The sequence below is a fragment of the Herpailurus yagouaroundi genome, unplaced genomic scaffold (assembly GCF_014898765.1).
Source record: "Herpailurus yagouaroundi ecotype Mexico unplaced genomic scaffold, PumYag 186, whole genome shotgun sequence".
NCBI lineage: Eukaryota > Metazoa > Chordata > Mammalia > Carnivora > Felidae > Herpailurus > Herpailurus yagouaroundi.
In genome coordinates this window covers 17,440,104-17,460,905 of record NW_024412417.1, presented here as the reverse complement: position 1 = coordinate 17,460,905, position 20,802 = coordinate 17,440,104, and the positions used below count along the sequence as shown (strand labels likewise).

General features: G+C 34.0%; 1 protein-coding gene across 12 annotated transcripts in view; it reads right to left on the bottom strand.

The window, feature by feature from the left end:
- The window catches only part of OXR1 (oxidation resistance 1), a 464,297-nt gene that overhangs the window by 57,729 nt on the left and 385,766 nt on the right, over positions 1–20,802 (bottom strand). For 11 of the 12 annotated variants that reach the window (XM_040494233.1, XM_040494235.1, XM_040494232.1 and 8 more), the window contains 3 exons: positions 11,624–11,706; positions 6,810–6,917; positions 5,801–5,914 (listed from right to left, as the gene is read on the bottom strand). In XM_040494233.1, the coding sequence (XP_040350167.1) occupies positions 5,801–5,914; positions 6,810–6,917; positions 11,624–11,706 (305 nt within the window). Of the gene's footprint in view, positions 1–5,800; positions 5,915–6,809; positions 6,918–11,623; positions 11,707–17,086; positions 17,209–20,802 lie in introns of those variants that run through there. The other variant, XM_040494238.1, reaches the window with a different exon arrangement.

Sequence of the window (20,802 nt, the reverse complement as noted above, 5' to 3'; positions counted from 1 at the left end):
GTGAAGCCTACCTAAGGGCCTTCTTTTCAGAATGTTTTTTTCAATGCTTAAAATATAGGACTACAAAGAAAAACAATTATATTGAAACACAATTATCAAAACATTTTTAAGACTGGATATGTATTTTTAACATAATAGTTATGTATACATAATTGATACATAAATGCTTCCTTATTAAACATGAAATAATAAAACCTAGTGTCGACGCTGATAATTACAATTTTGAACTAGATGGCTATAAACAATATTTCCAATATCTATAACACTAAAGTGATTTGAAAATATCTGTGAATTGTATTGGGGACACAGGCATGCACAGTGCTACCCTACAGTTTGCTACTTATAGTCTTAATTTAAAAAATATATTTCAGTTAAAATTGTCTATATCCAAGTTCAGAGACTCCTTAGAACTCATGGTTCCTCCCAAAGTTCAACACTGTGTACGATGTAGGAAGGCTAGACAAATGTTCCTTATTCTTTGTTTTAAATACCTCCAGAGGCACTTTACACTTCCTGAATTAACGCACAGTGTCTTGTAGAACAGTTTTCATAGCAGCAAGGTTCTTCAGAAGTTTGGGCTAAAATTAGGCACTTCGTAACTAATACCCAATAGGTTTGACTTGGCCTTTTGAAAAAATAGCCTCCTCTTCAATCTCAAAGACTCTTAAATACTTGAAAAGCACTCTCAAATTTTAACATTACTTTTTCCGCTTCAATAAATGGATTTAACTCCTTAAGTCTATATGAGGATAAAATTTTAGATTCCCTTTTTGAATTTCATATCTCTCTCCTAATATGCTGGGGTGAAATCTCTACCATTTGGACAGATACTCGACATACATTTTTTGAAGGAAGATCGTACAGAATGCTGCAAAATAACTATGTTTAATATGTTATGATTACATTTTTGAAAACCTAAAATAGAATTAGATTTTAACAGCTGCATAACACTATTCAATCATTAATATCCATTGACAAAGTTCTCAATCTTTTTATTTTGTGATACAAACTAATCAAATTTACACTCATTGAAAAAGGGATATTAGTAATAATATTGGATATTTATGATTATTTGTTACATTTAATGGCTATATGAGCCATTTAATCTTCAAATCATTGATATGGGTATATACTATTACCTTAATTTTAAAGGAAACTTATGGTTAACCAAGTTCAGTAACTTTCCCAATAAGTAAGATGAAGCTAATATGTAAACCCAACTTGTCAACACATGAACTAGTAAGCTTAACTGCAATACTATACACCTTCCCTTTCAAATATTCTTCTGAACAACTGATACATGTGCACCGGGGGAAAAAAGCCAATTCCAGAGCCATTGGAAAGCCCCTTGCAGGCTGGCACAAAACTATCAACAAATTTATGGTTGTTCAGTGACTGCCAAATCCAGCTGACAACATTACCTACTATGTAACCATATCATTCACAAAAACTATAATCAAGAAACACTGTCAAATGCTTTCCTTATATGAAGATACATCTCATTGAACATGATCTGTTAGGTTCCCTCAAAGTCTCAAATTCTGTATCTATAGCAATCCCGATTTGTCAATGCAATCCTATTAAAAAGAATATATAGATTGGCTTAGTAAATGTTCAAAGTATAGCACATAAGAGTACATTTCTTTAAAAAAAAAAAAAAAGCAACATCCAGAGGAATTGTAATTAGATCTCATAATAACTTACATACATGTACATTACCCAAATGATCAGTATCTATGTGCAGCTGGTTTTGACTGGTATTTACAGATTCTGATTCTTTTTTTTTTTTTTTTAATTTTTTTTTTTCAACGTTTATTTATTTTTGGGACAGAGAGAGACAGAGCATGGACGGGGGAGGAGCAGAGAGAGAGGGAGACACAGAATCGGAAACAGGCTCCAGGCTCTGAGCCATCAGCCCAGAGCCTGATGCGGGGCTCGAACTCACGGACCACGAGATCGTGACCTGGCTGAAGTCGGACGCTTAACCGACTGCGCCACCCAGGCGCCACCAGATTCTGATTCTTAATGCAGTGAGTTGGAAGCTCATCAGGGCTTTGTGAAGTTTCTTTGTGCAATTCTGTTTTAGCCACTAGGGATAGAAAGGTCCTTAAAAGTACAGAGTATAAACATCTATCTACTGAGCCTCAATCATTGCCCCAAATATTCAAATGTGCAAAAAGCAAAGCATTGCTAGACCAAGTGAACCGAAAAGGTTGACTTATGGTCATCTTTTTTTGTACAATATGATTAAATATTACACATTTTGATATTCCAGCTATAAAGTGGTAATAAAGAATATGAGCTCTGGATCAGACTACTTGGTTTGGAATCCTAACTCAGCTACTAGCTAACTGAAGGACCTTAGACACAAATTACTTAACATCTCTCCCTCAGTTTCCTTATATGTAAAATAAACACTGTTATTGGTCAGGTACCAGAAGAAGCTGGTGGCGTATCAACTTGAGTTAATTTAGAGAGTTTAAAAATGGAACTATTTACAAAAGTATTATGCAGTGTATATGAATAACAGAGGCTTCCCTATCATCCATAGGCCTAAAAAGGTTAAGGGGAGAAACAGATACCTACAGAGGGATCTGTGGAAAGGGTTGTCTGATGAGATGAGAGGTTAGAGAATGCAGCCACTCTGAAGTGACCTTGTAGGGAGGGAGCTAGGAGAATAAATATGCCCCTTTCTCACTCCTTTCGTCTTATCTTCTGCCAATGTTCTCGAAAAACCAAAACCAGGAAAAGCAGGTCTAGGGAGCCTGCTGATATAGTCTAAAGCCCAAAAGAGGATAGAAAAGGATGCAGAATCGGTCCAGAAGAAAAAAAAAAAAAACAAAAAAACAAAAAAACCAGCCAGGCCAAGTTGAGGTTGGGAATAAATGACAATACTTACTGACACACGGTAAATTTTAGCTATTTATTTTTTATTTACACTTAACATTGGTTCCACCTCTTTTCATGTTTCTTCACCAATATGTGAAGAAAAAAAAAATGTGAGAAAATTGTTTGACCCTGGAAATTCTCAAAGATAATATTTTTATGTGATAATTATTCAAAAAACCCACTGAGATCCTTTATACTAACAAAGCCAGGAACCTATCATTTTAGCTTCATTCGTAAGCCACTAAACAGCTGAACATTCAGAAAGCTACAGGTGATTATTAGAAATATAAACTGACAATTTCTGGGAAAAACATGTGACAATAATACTAAATGAGTTGTATCTAATAAAACGTAAGATCCTTGCTTCCAAGGGACTTAGAATGGCAGACATAAATCCAATGATTATAATACAGAGCTATAAATACTTGAAATATATAGAAAGTTACATAGGAATATTATCTTGGGAGTCAAGTAATTAACATATTTCTAGGTAAAAAAATACAGTTTATGAAATTGCCGTTCAAAATAATTATTTCTAACTATTGCCTATAATCAATAGGGAAAACTTCAAGAACTCAATGTTTCTTAACTCCTTCCTGGATCCATCCTAGAGAGAAAGAACTTATTCATTATGACCAGTTATATTAGAGGATACTTTCTGGGCATCTTTGACAGCAGTTGAGTCACTACAGATTAAAAGGTCATTCATATGCCTTTTTATTCTCTCCCTCTATTTCACTAGCATGGCAAAAGTGAGGAAGAGAGCATTTCACACAGGAGAAGGCCTGGCCTTGTTGCTCCCTTGAGTTTCAGCATTCTCTTCTTTCTGATCTTGTGCCTTTCAAGAAAGTCAGTTGGTAGGAAGATTCAGGTTAAGGATGAGGGACAGAAAAGGACCCCATAGACTTTTCGTCAGGCACGATGCTACAGTTGTTTCCACAATTTCGCTTTAGGCTTTGAAAAAGAAGGTAAATTAACCTAACGCTACATCTCCTTTGTTGCTGCACTCCTTGTGAGTCCAGCTCTTTGTAAGTCTTATGGGAAAATAGCATGGCTATGTTCAAAAACATATTCTTAGATCATTTAGTCCAGCAATACCTACTCATTAGAACCTGACTTCCACATTCATCAACAGTGAAAAATAGAATATATTCCTTTCATGTGACTGCATTCTAAAGTACAGTGCTGTCATATTTATATAAATAAGATATCCAACAAATACATATTTGAAAATGACCCCACTTCTCTCTCTCTCTCTCTCACACACACACACACACACACACACAGTCCCTGGGCAAGGTATTCCAAGAAAGAAGTGCAACTAGTTTAACAACAGAGGTTAGAAACCAATGTCTAATAATTTGTAGGCAAATTAACATTAATAATTTGTATTTTCTTACTCATAGGTCATTTGGTATCTTAAACTGTGAGTGCAAACTGGGCAGAGAAAAAAAGGATGTCTCCTAAAGCAGGCAAGGCAACACCAAAAAATCTCCCACAGGAATTTAGGCATTTAATATACGAATAGCCTTTTATATATAACCATAATCTTTAAGCCATCATGAAAATGGGAAGTCATGATTAGTATGAATTTACAAAAAAAAGGCACAAAAATATAATTCCTTTCAGAGAGATTTTAATCAAAATTATTAAATACCATTTGGTCCTTTAAAATTCATTTGTAAAATGTAACTTATATAGAACATTCCTTGAAAATGCTAGGTAGGGGCGCCTGGGTGGCGCAGTCGGTTAAGCGTCCGACTTCAGCCAGGTCACGATCTCACGGTCCGTGAGTTCGAGCCCCGCGTCAGGCTCTGGGCTGATGGCTCAGAACCTGGAGCCTGTTTCCGATTCTGTGTCTCCCTCTCTCTCTGCCCCTCCCCCATTCATGCTCTGCCTCTCTCTGTCCCAAAAATAAATAAATGTTGAAAAAAAAAATTAAAAAAAAAAAAAAAAAAAGAAAAAGAAAATGCTAGGTAAATCAATCCACTATTAATTGCTAAGAATACTTAGAAGAATGATTAAATGATAAATTATTTATATATTTTTTTAACATTTATTCATTTTTGAGAGACAGAGAGAGACACAGCATGATTAGGGAAGGGGCAGAGAGAGAGAGAGTGGGAGACACAGAATCTGAAGCAGGCTCCAGGTCTGAGCTGTCGGCACAGAGCCACTCAGGATGCGAGTTCATGACCTGAGCTGAAGTTGGACGCCCAACTGACTGAGCCACCCAGGCACCCCAAGATGATAAATTATTTAAAACTGTTTATTTTTTAGAGAGTGCACATGTGTCGGTGAGAGACAAAGAGAGAGTAAGAGAGAGAATCCTGAGTAGGCTCTGTGCTCACAGAGCCTGCTTTGGATGTGGGGCTCAATCTCACGAACCGTGAGAAATCAAGAGTCAGATGCTTAACTGACGGAACCACACAGCTGCCCTGATAAATTATTTTTTAAAAGGCAGTGTGTCAAAAATAAACTCAAGTGTTCTAGGTAAATAAAAACAGTGACAGAAAACTGAAATAAAAATTAATTGGGCATGGACTTCCTATCATGAAATTGTCATGTATGTCAGGTAAAACTCCTTCTTTAAATTATTATATGGCATTTATAAGAGAGAGTTGATGAATATCTTTGGACTACCACCAATAACAACAGTGAGATAATTTAAGCTGTTTGGTTTAATAAGAATGTTCCCTTTAAAACCTGTTATGTAACAAAAAAAACAAAACAAAACAAAAAAAACAACTGTTATGTAACAGAATAAAAAGGTAAACTTTAGTTTTAACCATAGTCAAAGTAGAATAAAAAACAACGAAGATATATATATATATATATATATATATATACATACATACATACATACAGTGAGATTTCTTCATAGTTATCTTTGAAAAGTAGGGACACTTACAGTGGCCTTATCAAATTCAGCCTCGGAAGATGTTGGTGACAGAGGACTTATGGGACTTAGAGATGGAGAGCTCTCAACACTGGAGACATATTCAGGATCAGGAACATATAAAACCTGCAAGAAAACATTCAAATGAAGATTCACTCAAACTGAAATATTAACAACTGAATGGTGTTCTACAGGCAAGTACCATTAACGACCTTCACCAATAAACAGAAAATAAAAATATTCAGATTTAAAGAATATTTATTACAATAATTCTAACAACACAAAAAAAGACATTTATATTCTATTTAGACAAGTTTGATAATAAATAGTGTCAAAGACAGGGTAGGGAAACAATAATTATCATATACTATGGGTGTTCCTCTTACAGGACAATTTGGTAACAGCTAACAAAATTTAAAATGCATGTATCATTTAACTCATCAATTTTACTTCTAGGACTTTACAGAAACTCCTGCATATATAAAAAAGAGCGAGATTGTTCTCCACATCAATGTTTATAATAACAAAAGAGCTGAAACGGTGTAAAGTTACTGTATCTTGTTAATATGTCAATATAGTGCAACACTACCTACACATGAAAAAGTCTGAGGTGAAGCCACACTTAAATATTTTCTAAGAATCAAAGTTAAATTGAGACAAAAAGAAAAAAAGAGACAGAAGGGCTTCTGGAAGAGTATACAAACTGTAAATGTGGTTGCTTCTAGAAAAGGAAACTAGAAGTCGAAGATGGGATAACTTACCTTTAAAAATTTTTGAGGTTTTTATCATGTACATGCTATTGCTTTGAGTATTTTAGTAAGATAATTCACAATTATTTTCAATTTGTATTAAAAAAATTAATATGCAACAAATGACAATTTTCTCTTCTAGAGCCAATATGATTGTTCAAAACATGCATAAAATTATTCCTAAAATTTCCATATTATTAACTATACTTCAATGGATAATTTCTGTCTTACTACTTAATGCTTCTAAGTACCAATCATTAAAAAAAAGATACCTGTCCAGTAACAACTGCTCGGGAGAATAACTTATTTAATTGAACAAGTTCGTTGGGCGTTGTATCAAATTTCAGGGCTATACTATTCAAAGAATCCCTTGATTCAACCTGTTTAAAAGAAAAAATAAATTATTTGAATCTGTTAAAACAGAAAAGCTGCAACCTGATGTTTAATACCATTAATATGTCTGTGGACCAAACTCACATTTGATTAACAAGTGGTATTTTCCATCTTTAGATATAGGATAACTTGAGAAATTTTGTGTTTTGTTAGCAGATGGCTTGTACCTATTATGATACAGTGTGTATGCTTTAATCACAGTATATCATAATTATATGTGGGCCTCTACTGCAAGTAATTTCAAAACACACAATATAACTTACAAAACACAAATGATTTTTATTTCACAAAGGCTTTAAAAATGTACTATTCCTTTAAATAGTTTCTAACACATATGGAACCTAGAAACATAACAAATTTTATTTTAGCCAAGAATGTTTGTATTAAACTGAAAATACTGTATCTATATGTTTATATTAAACTGGAAATATTATACCTTTATGTTTATATTCTGCCATTTAAATATGCAAATTAGATAATATTTGAACCAAAATTTAGCAATCTACTTCTAAATCATTAGTATATTTCAATGATTGACTTAGTATATTTTAAGTCATGGGATTTTGCCAATTATCCTGAAAGAAAAAGTCATTTGATCAGTCAGTATATGCCTTTGGAGTCCTCTATACATAAGGCATTATAAGAGCTCTATAGGATAAAATTAAGCGTAACTAAGTGGTATTAGTGCACAAGGGATTTACAACATAGTTGAAAAATAAGAAAGACAAAAAAGGTTTCAAGAAAGATGAAGAGCAATTTAAATGAAACAAATATAACAGAAGTTCCGAGTATAGATAGTGCAACACATTTGCTACAAATTGTCCAAGGAAGACTTTATTAAAAAGATTTAAAAGCTAGATTTTGAAGAAGGAATAGGAATTTGAGAAGTAGAGAGAAGGAAAGAACATTCAAAGCGAAGAGAATAGGACTGACACGGTTAGGAGACAGAAAAGTACAAAACACTTTTGTGCGATACTATTTCTTCCCCCTAAACCACCCAGAGAACACTATTGAGTTTAAGATTTCAGGAAGGTGAGTTACTAGAGTTAATTCTAAAAAAGGCTGAGATTGGAAGGGCATTTAGAATTAGGCTGTAGAAAACTTTGAAAGTTAGGAAAAGTAGCTAGGTATATAATGTAAAAAAAAAATAGCATGTATTTTTTTCTTTAATGTTTATATAAAACCAAATCTGTGACAAATACATTGGATAATAAACTAGTTCTGCTTCCTTCTGTGCAAACGTTCTCAACTATGTAATGAGATGACCTATCACTTAACCTATTGAGATGATATAGGCAGGTCTCTGTAAACAAATTATATTTTGCAGTAACATCTGTAAGTTTACAAAGTACTTTCATATAATCACATTTTATCCATACAATGATCCTTTTAGATGGGATGATGAATGTAATAAAAATCATCAATAATTATTTTTTTTTTAATTTTTTTTTCAACGTTTATTTATTTTTGGGACAGAGAGAGACAGAGCATGAACGGGGGAGGGGCAGAGAGAGAGGGAGACTCAGAATCGGAAACAGGCTCCAGGCTCTGAGCCATCAGCCCAGAGCCTGACGCGGGGCTCGAACTCACGGACCGCGAGATCGTGACCTGGCTGAATTCGGACGCTTAACCGACTGCGCCACCCAGGCGCCCCAAAAATCATCAGTAATTATAAAGCGAAGAAGCTACATGGCCCAAGTAGCAACAGGTCTAGGACTAATGAGATAAGAGAAGAAAAACCAATTTAACACTACAGTAAATGAGGTTGAAAGTAATAAAAAATGTAAAGGACGAGATTAAGGTTTATAAGGTTTCCAACTAAGACTCACGAAACCGCTCATGGATTGAATGAGGTTGCAATGGTGGTGGTGGTAGTAACAGTAGTAGCAGGTCAGGGGTGCGAATGGTAATAAGCAATTGATGTTGAATCCCAAAATTCCAACCTGGACGAATAACAAACTGAAGGGAAATGGAAACAAGAAAATGGAGCATTGGGCAAGGATGGAGAAATTGGTGAGAGGTTTCCTACAGTGCGTTAAGTATAAAGTGACAGTGGGAAATACATGCATGTAGAAAGGCAGGAATAGAAAAAATTGGGGTTCTCACTCCACACAGTTTTAAATTCCTTAAGATCTCCAGGTAATGGAATCTGTAAGTGGAAAAGTGAAAAGAAACATGGGACCACTTACATTTGGAATCAAGAAGAGCAGAAATAGCCAGTAAGAGATGGAAGATACAGTCAAAATAACAGCAAGAATACCAGGGCAATGAAGCATGATGAAAGCAAAATGTAGTGCAATTAGTTTCAAGCACAGAGAAAAAAAAAAGGGAGATATAATAAATAAAAAAAAAAAAAGATGGGTGACCATCTTTCAGAATTATGAATGGCATACTCCTTAGACTGAAGACACACACTGAAGTAAAAATATGTCTGAATCTAGACTTATCACAGTAGCACTGCAGAACTGTAATGAAAAAAAAGGAAACTCCAAAAACAATCTTAAAACAAGACGACTGCCTAAAAATGAATAAAAAGGCAACAGAGGGACATAGGACACTGGATTACAATACGGAAAGTGTTGTGTGAGAAAAGAACTCTCAGCCTGATAATTAACAGACTGGTGAACTCCCAGGAATGAGGGTGCAGTGAAGACTTTCAGACATTGTCTAATTATCCATTCCCAGATCCTCACTGAAAATAACTTAAAACGGAAAAAAATAAAATCAGAAGGAACAATGGGCAAAAAGCAACAAAGAAAAGGCCAGAGTTTGATAATAAGAAAATTATTAGTGACCTTGGAAAAGGCTCTTTCATGATAAAGGTATACAAATATTAAGTTAACTAGGAATAAAATGATAATGTATAGCATTTTCACGGTCTACTTTGGATTCCTACTTAAAGTGATTTCACAATGAAAAACAGTATGTACGTGTGTGTATATGCAAATATATACACACATATACATATGCATGACTTTAATTTTAAAGCTACGATGCAATGATTAATATATAATACATTTAGGTGGTTTAAAATGTATTTAAGCTATATCATAAATATTTCAGAACAAATTTTGAGAGTACATTATATTAAAAGTTTTATTTTAAGAGAAATATAGGGAGAAATACATTTTCCTAAATATAAAAATCATGTCATATATTTTATATAAAGATGCTATATGAAAATTTTATAAAACTATAACAAGAATAGAATATAAGATAATAAAATCTTAGTTTTAGAAATACATTTCTTTCTTCTAGGATATGGCATAGGGAATAAACAAAGGACTTAAAAAACAAGGGGAAAAAGTCTAAACAAAGACCTGCAAAAGGATGTTTTATAACTTTTCTGGTTAATACTTGATTATTTCCAAAAGGTCACATATAATGTTAAGACAAAATATAATTTCAAGTTTCAATTAACCTCCCCCCACAAAATAATGGTTCTTAAGTTAAATTTAACTTTGCTACAGATAACACAAGTTTTATTGAATTACAAGAAAAGAATGGTAAACTCCTAAAATTAAAAACAAACTAAACTTTCACAATTCTTCACAATCACACAATTACATGTATAGATAACATCGTATGTCTCATGCCTATAATCTTATGCCTGAATAAACACTAACAAATACATCAAATTACATAACCCATTATTTTACTATTTGAACCTATTTTCTCCATTTCTCAATCGTGCAGAGAAGGTACAAGCACACTGAAGTTTATAATATGCTTTAAGAAGAGATTCTTTCAATGGTAAAAGTACTTCTACCCTAAATACCTGCTTCTGAACTTTTTAAAAATACTTAAAGTCTCAAATCATCAATTATGCAATATATAGAAATAAAGTGTAACTCTAAGTTTTTGATAATTTCTTCAATTTTAAGGATTCGTGGAAAATATTAAGATTCGAACCAAGACTGGAAGGTTTCATGATGATGCAAATACAGAAATTGTTTAAAATTTCTACTTTCTTAATACAGTTATAACATATTAGAAAAACACAAACAGTAACACAAAATTAAGGTCAGCTAAAATAATTGGCATATAACATTATTAACATTAGCTAAATAAACAACATTTACACACAAGCCAATGAGCATTACACCACAGACTAAAGTTGACTTCTCACTTCAGTTTTCCTTGGTAACCAGAAATGTAAAAAGCTGACTGCAGGGAGATTTTGAAGGTCATTTTAAGAACACAAAAACAAGTTCCATTTCAAAGCTAAAGAAACTTAGCTATAAATCAGTGCAAATAATCATCATGTGAGAGGTTATTCTGGAAGATAAATACCAACTTATCTTTTAAGTATTCTATCTGCCCTTTTCATTATCATTAACACTGTTGGGAATATAATGAAGATCACATTTCTCAAAGAGTAAATATTTTCCTAAAGGCCTAATCTAATAAAAATTATTAGAACACAGGACCTTTGACTCCCTGTAAATTACCATCTACACTAAATTAAATTTGCTGGAATAACTGTCTTTTATCACACTCAATAAAATTTCTCTTTAAGGAAAAAAAAACCCTAAAATACAATTAAGATCTTAAACATTATTATTAATAAAAGTTATTAAAACACGATTTTTGAAATAAGGCAATTTAACAACTTTTATTTCAGTATAAACAAAGAATGTCTTAGGTAACACTCTTACAAAGACAAATCAGCTTTTTTAAAAAAGTAACTTACAGTATACTCAATAGTTCCTTTAGGTTTCTGAAAAGACATTCGTCTCCCATCTTTCTTGTCTAAGGTCTTCTTTTGGCCAGTGTCTGAAAAAAAAATGAGGTAAAATTCCTATTAAATTCATTTTCCAGGGGCGCCTGGGTGGCTCAGTCAGTTGAGTGTCCAACTTCAGCTCAGGTCATGAACTCGCAGTCCATGAGTTCGAGCCCTGCACTGGGCTCTGTGCTGACAGCTCAGAGCCTGGAACCTGCTTCATTCAGATTCTGTGTCTCCTTCTCTCTCTGCACCTCCCCTGCTCACACTCTTGTCTCTCTCTCTCAAAAATAAATAAACATTAAAAATAAATAAATAAATAAATAAATAAATAAATTCATTTTCCTTTCAGAGTAATGTCAAGGACTGCTAACTAGAGCTCAGTGGGCAGTTATCTATTAGACTAACTACTAATACAGCTTGCTCCCTGGGATTCTCTGCTCTAAAATGCAACCAACTGTCAAAAAAGAAAATGTATTCCTCCTTGTTTGCTTTAGGAGCCGACCAGTATGAGACACTATAATAACTGGAAGTCAATTCAAAACATAAGCAACTGTTAGCAGAAAGGATTATCAAATTTTATTGAAAACTAAATTATGGATTTCTTTCAACCAATCTAACTTAATTACAATAAACTATATTTGAGGATATATTATTATTATTACTAAACCAAGTCTGAAAAATGTAACATTAATCCTCACAGGAGAAAACAGCTCTACTTTTACAACCATAGTTAAAGATGGAGTCTTCTCTATTGAATTAAATTACTAAATTCCTTGTCTACAGACTATAAATTAAGATACCCTTTCAAACATAAACACACTTTGTGCATTTCATTTCGATAAAGTAGTATTTTTCACTTTGCTTATCATGACACTTCACTTGAACATGTCATTATTACCAAGATTACGGTATCTGTTTCAGTTTAAATTTTGCATTAGTGCTAACCTTCTCATCCATAGTTCATGTAACAATCATTACATTGAAATGATAAAATACCACTCTTACCTAAGTAATTTAAAATGATTAAAATCAATCTCTAAAGAACAAAAAACTCAAAACTGAAAAAGATAGTGAATGGCAAAATGCTATAATATTCACCATCAACATTCTACAAGATTAAAATGATAGTTTTCAAAGAAAATTAGTTCTACCCAAACCCAAACAATCTAGAAAGTGTCTATTTGTTTTCCCTCTATCCAATCTTAGTTCAATTCTGACCATACTAGAGTTTGTTTAGAGGTACCTAAGTAGCTCAGTTGGGCAAATGGTTCTAATAAAGCATTAATAATAAAAATGGTAAGTCTGAATCCCAAAAAAGCGCAGTTTCACAATGCCTGAAAAAGCTCTCCTAAAACCTTTCTGATCACCTAGGCTAACCCAAGTGTCTTTTATTAATCCCATAGCATATGTATGTCTCCTCCATAGCACCTGGCACAGTTTTAAATTTCAATCTCTTTTTAATGCCTTCTACTAAATGGTAACCTACAAAATACTGAGCTTTTGTTCCACAATGCCTCCTCAGTGCCTAACAAAGGGCCTGACATGGCAAACCTCCAGTGTGAATGAACTACAACTTAAACTGTACCTTGAACTACCCCAATTCTCATAAAGTCATTAATTTCCCATAAAGAAAAACAGACAAAGAATTATGGCTCATATATTACACCCCTAGGAGGGAATGAATTTTTATATATACATATATATATATATATGCATATTATACATACATACAGTTTGTGAGTTCAAGCCCTGCGTCTGGCTCTGTGCTGACCGCTCGGAGCCTGGAGCCTGCTTCAGATTCTGTTGTGTCTCCCTCTCTCTCTCTGTCCCTCCCCTGCTTGTGCTCTATCTCTGTCTCTCAAAAATAAACATTAAAATTTTTTTTTTTAAATAAACATACAAAATTATTTTCAATCTAACTCATAACTAGAGAAATGTAAATTTAACCTACACTGAGATACCATTTCTCACCTATCAGACCGGTTAAAATTCAGAAGCCTGACCACACATTGTAGAAAAAGCAGCATTCTTGTATATTTATGGCAGGAATGTAAAATGAGAGGCTTCTGAGTGGCTCAATTGGTTAAGCGTCCGACTCTTAGGTCTTGGCTCAGGTCATGGTCTTGTGGTCATGAGATGGAGCCCCACATGGGACTCTGTGCTGATAGTGTGAAGCCTGCTTGGGATTCTCTCCCTCTCTCTGCCCCTGCTCTGCTTGTGCTCACTTTCCCTCTCAAAATAAATAAAACATCCAATTAAAAAAAAATGAGTGCAAAATGATATAATGCTTATGAAAAAGTGTATTATTTTTGCTTATTCTATTTTTTCTCTGCTGAATAACATTTAAATTCCATTTTTCTTATAATAAAATATTAATCTATCTTAAATGTAAAACTATTTTAAAAGTTTTAAATAGTAATTTCTGCTCTTTAATAAACAGTAGAGGGAGCCAAAAACATTATCTTCATTTTGCCATTTAAACTTCTTAAGCAATGCAAGTACAATTACAGATTACTTTTAACTAATAATATATATCCATCCTTAATCGATTTTAGGAATAACCATTAATCTACATTTACTTCGCCTAATAGAAGTTTTTCAATTTGTGTTTCATAATATCCCAAGAGTTCATTAAATGTTTAATCACAATGAAGTTTACAATTGCTCTCATTTTCAAGAGTTCACCATGGAGAGCAGTTTAGAACAAGAAAACCAATGTACCAGCTTTCTATAAACTTTAAAACAAATTGAAAGTATCCACTTTAATAATTTAAATTACATATTTTGAATAATTTTTATTACAAACAGTTCTAAATTTTAATAACCAATATTAAAACATTTACTCATAAATATAAGTACCAGAGCACAACGAAACAAACTGATCATTCTCTTCTAACAATACAAAAACACAGTCACATAATAAGAACAACTGAGACTTGTAAATGATCATAGTTGTTACCTAGCCCAATCTCTTGTCAGGTAACTTCATAACATACTTTTTAAAGACAGTTGCCAGCATAAAAGAATCCAGAGAGGGAGTATGGAAAGAAGAGGTCCTAGTCTTCTTCCTCACAGAAGTTATTACACTTTAGAAATATATACATAGGGGCACCTGGGTAGCTCAGTCAGTTAAGCATCTGACTTCAGTTCAGGTCATGATCTCACAGTTTGTGAGTTCGAACCCCACATCAGGCTCTATCCTGACAGCTCAGAGCCTAGAGCCTGATTCGATATTCTGTTTCCCTCTCTCTCTGCCAGCACCAGCCCCCCAACCCCCACTCGCACATGGGTCTCTCTCTCTCTCTCAAAAATAAACATTAAAAAAATTTACAAATAAGAAATATATACATATTTGTGATTTAACAATCAAAATAATAATTAACATTTATCAAGTGCTTAGTATATGCAAGCCATTGTTCTAAGTACTTCATATTTATCACCTTATCTGATTCCTCAACCCTATAAAGTAGGTATCATTTTACACCGAAGAAACCGAGGCACATTATTGGTTATTGCCATTGGGAAAATGTTACTGGCATCTAGTGGGTACAGGCCATGTACCCTGCTAAACATTGTGTGCTAAACAATGTATACCCCATTCCCCCTACAACAAAGAATTATCTTCCCAGAATGTCAGCACTATTAAGGTTGAAAAATCTTTCTATATACCCAGCACCTTATATGATGTCTGGCATACAGTAGGTGTTCAATAAAATCCTGATACGTAAATGAATATATAAAACTTTCCCCAAGATATAATTGTCTTGATAGAGTGAAAAAAGCAAGGGACTTAGATTTTACTCCATCATTACCAGAAGCAGACACATACATGTAATCTAGAATAAACACTCTTCTAAGCTAAATCCTACAAACTTCAATATTTTAATAGTTTGATCCAAAATATTTTATAACTTCTAATTTCTTTTGCTATTTAGAGAATGTGGCTTATTTTGCCAACCTATGACATTTTTCAGTTCTAGAATGTCCATTTTTCTTTTTTTATAGTTTGTATCTTTCTACAAAATACTCAACTAGCTCAAAACTCTCAACACAGCTGTTTTTTCACCACAGCTATTTTAAATCATAACTACAATATCCAGAGTTCCTGTGAGTCTGTTTTTATTCACTGTTGTTTCTGAGATCTTGTCATGTGCCTAATTACATTTTGTGTGCTGCATACAGTTTGCAAAATTGCCTATTGACAGAATTTGACACGCAAAAAGCTGTATTTCTCCAGAAAATATTGTTTGCTTCTGTCAAACAACTGAGGATACTAGCAATGCCAGATCGTGTTACTAAAGATGTATGTGTGATGATCTGAAGCTATGACAATATCCTATAAGAATCTACGAACTTTAGTTTTTCTATACCTAAGATACAATGTTTTCGGGTCCTAAGCAAGAGTTCACCACCGACCTTGTAGTCGGTTTTGTATTTTATCCCTGTTCCCTTATACCCTATGTTGTTAAACGCACCTTTTAATCTCCCCGTGCTATTTCTGGAATCAACACATTCCCCAGGGAAAAAGCAATCCCAAATTGGCCTCTGTCCTCACTCAGGTCCTAATCTAGTCAATATCAGTTTGCTTTCTGATACCCTCAATAAAATTTATTTTGTTTTGGCTCTGCTTTTCAAACTGTTCTCAACAGGATAGTGTGAATTACCCAGCTTACTGTTACCAGATTCAGAAGTCCCAAAAGATTTTTAAGCAGAGAACTCACAAAGCAGTACTAGAACTTTAAATTAAAGATCATTTTGGTAATAATAGGAAAGGCAAACTGGAGGAAGAAAACACCTGAAAACCAACAATGAAAATAGCATGAGATCCAGTTTTAAAGTACTAAAATATTCCCATTATAACAGAATACTATAATTTTGATAGTAGCTACTCATAAAATGTGATAAATTCAAAAATATTGAGCTGGGAGTCAGTATTTTCAAACACAATAATACAGATATCCTAAACTACAAGAGATTTGCTGATTACAGCTTTACTAATGATTCCCTCTACAGTAAGGTAATACAGGAAAAACGAAAAAAAGCCTGTATTTTCAACATTTTACTTCTGATGACTCCTTACCCATAATCAAAACAAAAACAAATTTTAAAAATTCCTCAATTTTTCTTCAATTTTGTGAACATCCTCTTCCAGTTTTCATCCCATCTGTTTTCATTGTTGAATTCTTGAAAATAAAAATCTACTTTCACTGTCTTTACTCCATCACCACCTACTGATTCCATAATGCATGACAATGGCTTCTCTCTTCCCAGTTCACTAAACCTGCCTTGGCAAAGGCGAACTTCATGGCAAATTTGATAGGCTTGTTCAATTTTATTTGATATTTTGTTAAGCATTCACAAAATAACTCCTTCTCAATGTTCGTCTTTCCCTTTATTTAGTCATATCTCAAATTCTTATTGGTCTCCTACCTATTAGTTGTTCCCCTTTACTGCTCCCTTTCTCCATCTAGCCAAGGATTTTTTCAGTGGTCAGCTTCTAAGTGAAAAGCTCCAATATATAAGAGCTATATACACACAGCCTCGCTATTTAAAGTTGTTTCAAGGACCAAAAGCATTGGCATCACCTGGGAGCTTATGGTGACTATGGAATCTCAGGTGTCATTCCAGAACTACTGATTCACAATTGATCTGAATGCACAATAAATCTGAGAAGCACTGCTAATAGAGCTTTTGAGGATCCAACTGGCAGACTGAACAACCGACAGAAAAAACAGGCTTCCCTACTGGTGACAGTAAGACTAGCAATTTTCGAATCTCTGTCAAACTAACAGAATTGCTTTCTAAAGTAGTAATTGTGAAGGGTGCCTGGGTGGCTCAGTCCTTTGAGCGACTGACCCTTCATTTCTGCTCAGGTCATGATCTTGTGGTTCGTGGGTTGGAGCCCCCCCCCCCATCAGGTGTGGAGCCTGATTCTCTCTCTCCCCTTCTTGGGATTCTCTCTCTCCCCCTCTTTCTGCCCTTCCCATGCACACTCGGTCTCTCTCAAAATAAATGGATTTTTTTTTTTTTTAAGTAGACCTTGTGATAGACTGCATTGTTGCTAAGCATCCCGTATTCCTCCCTGGGAAGGAATATAAAATCAGTATCCCACTGATGTCTGACATGGCCATGTGACTTGCTTTGCTCACTGAAACATGAACAGAAGTGATGGCTATTCCAGGTAAAGTGTTAAAGTGTTAAGACCCACATTATACATCTTAATTCTCTATTTCCTTTATGTCAAGACCAGGGCTGTTCCATATAGTGGCTACTCTACCAACATGGATCCTAGAGGAAAGATGTAATTCCCAAGAGTATTACACAACACATAAGCATACACAAATATGATTATTCCCTTTCTGCTCCTGATTAAATTATAGTGCTTGGAAAATAACAATTCATTCATAAAAAGCAAATCACCTAGTAGGGGGAAAAACATTCTAGCTTAAGACTTCTTTATGGAAACACTATTCATTGCCAGAAAACTTAAGTTATGCCAACTATATCAAAATAAAAACTTTAAGAATGAGGAGGGCACGATAAAAGGACTAGTGGAGAGTACTGAACAATGTTTTAAAAATGTAACTGAAAAACTCATTGTGAATGTTACAAGTGTGGAAAATGTAAAAATAATATAATGAGTAAATATTAGGAGATGAGGAAAAATATGGGAGATGAAACTGCTAATGTCATCTCAAAGGATTAAGTATATTCCAACTAGGGGTGTCTGGGTGGCTCAGTGGGTTAAGAGTCTAACTCTCGACTTCGGCTCAGGTTCATGGGTTCCATCAGGTTCTGTGCTGATTGCATGGAGCCTACCTGGGATATTTTCTCTCTCTCTCTCCCTGCCTTCTCCTGCTCGCACTCTCTGTCTCTCAAGACAAACTTTTTTTTTTTTTTAATAAGTAGATCCTGCCTAAAACTGAATTTAGAATAATACCAAGGTCTTATTAACAATTTGTAAAAATATGCTTAACTTTAGACACACCTTTTAGGAAATACTTTCTTAGGGCAAACAAATGATGCCTTTCAGTTACTCCTTCCTTCTAACCATCATTCTGTATGTACATATACACAGAATAGATCTTGACAGTAATGCCTACCCTGATATCAGTTATGTCTCTGGATGGCTAGATAGGAAGTGGCTTTTAAACTTTAACCTTTACAGTATATGACTACTTCATAGTTAGCATACATGATTTTACTAAAAAAGGAACGTGTTATGAAAGACTGGAAGCAAATATACTAAGATCTATCTTCAGCATTTCTCTTTCAAGCATATGAGTGTGTCTTCTTTTCAGGAACTTTTCATTGTCACCTCAAATTTCCGAAGGTCTCAATCTCATCCAGATGTTGGCATACAATTTAAACATGAATCTCTTTTCTGAACCTGAATTATAAAACAGGTACATGTCCCAAGTGCTTGTGAAGAAAACAGACAAAAACAAAAACAAAAAACTCATCAAGGCTCAGTAATTTGATTGAGAAACAGGACTGAGGAAAATAGTGGTTTTTAATCCTATCTACACATTAGAATCACCTGGGAAACTTAAAACTAGTTGAAGTCCTAACCTTACAAATTTTGATTTATGATCTAGTCTTTGATTATTGTCCAATCATAGAGATCTCATGCTAAAAGTGGAGCCTTACCATCAGAATTTTAAAAAATCTACTAAGGGCATTCTAATGTGCAGTCAGGATTGAGTCCCATTGCTCTAAGAAGAGTGCTTCCCAGTGAATCTTTCTGCAATGATAGAAATAGTTTATATCTGCATTACCCAGTCTGGTAGCCACCAACCTTGAGGCTTTGAAGTGCTGAAAATGTGGGAGGTGGGGCTGACCACTAAATTTTTAATTTCACTTAATTTAAACTACAATAGCCCCATGTGCCTGACTGCTACCATAATGGGCAATGCAGATATAGAATCTAGAATCCAAATTCCTCAATTCAGTTCCCCACTAGTCACATTTCAAGTTCTCAATAGCTACATTTGCCTAGTGGCTACCATAACAGATAACACAAATACCAAATATTTCCATCGCTGCAGAAAGTTCTATTGAGCAGCACTGCTCTAGAAAATCTAAAATCTAGAGTCTTCACTACGTAAAAATCTGTAGTTTATAATCTAGCACTTACCCCTGAGTTAAGATATACTATCTGGTAACTGCATATTTGGTTTAACTGCATTGGCCCTGTAAGAACTGCTTTTTACTTGCATTTTGTTGTTATACCACTGAATCACACTAAAGGATGGTGTTAAAAAGTAGCCTTTTGAAATCAGAAGCTCTATTTACTGTAAAGATGGTAAGGATACTTTTTGATATATTAGAGTTCCATGAGAATTTTTTGTCATTCTATCAGGAATAGTGATATTCCTGCAATGAATGGAATTTTCAGCAATGATGGAAATGTTCTATACTTATGTTATCCATTTTAGTAGCCACTAACAAATGTGACTATTGAGCACTCAAATGTGACTAGTAAGGAACTGCACTCAGGAAGATTCTAGATTCTATTTCTGCATTATCCAATATGATAGCAGTTAGGCACATGTGGCTATTTTAAATTAAGTGAAATTAGAAATTTAGTTTGTGTTTCTCCTTCCTATCTTAGCAACAGTTTTATCTTTATTTTAGGGACACTAATTTATGTCTGATCACATTTCCCTTTTTTCACTGAATGTTAGAAAACAAAGGCAAATTTTTGGCCTTTCTCTAACACATGAATTCAACCTTAAAACATGCCCCTTTCTGGTACAATAAAATTTATGAAGAGTCTCTTAATGTAAGTTTGTTGGTGACCAAGAAGAGAGTCTTTATAAACAGAAAAAACTACTTCATTAATAACACAGTACTTTACTTTTTAATTAATGTTTGATTTACTGAAGTACAAATATAAAAACCTAGTTTTCCTTTAAGTCTTCGTCTATAAAATGCATTTTATTTGAGAATCTAGTAACTTTTAACACACTTTCCAGGTGCTTTTGATAGCTGATCAACTCCAAGAGAAAACTCAATAATCCTATTATAAACTTGGGTAATTAAATATTCTCACATCCATAAACTGCATGTATAAATTTACTATATTCTATTTTAAACACTTTAATTGCCTCTAACAAGTAAACCTTCTAAGAGCTGTACGTAAA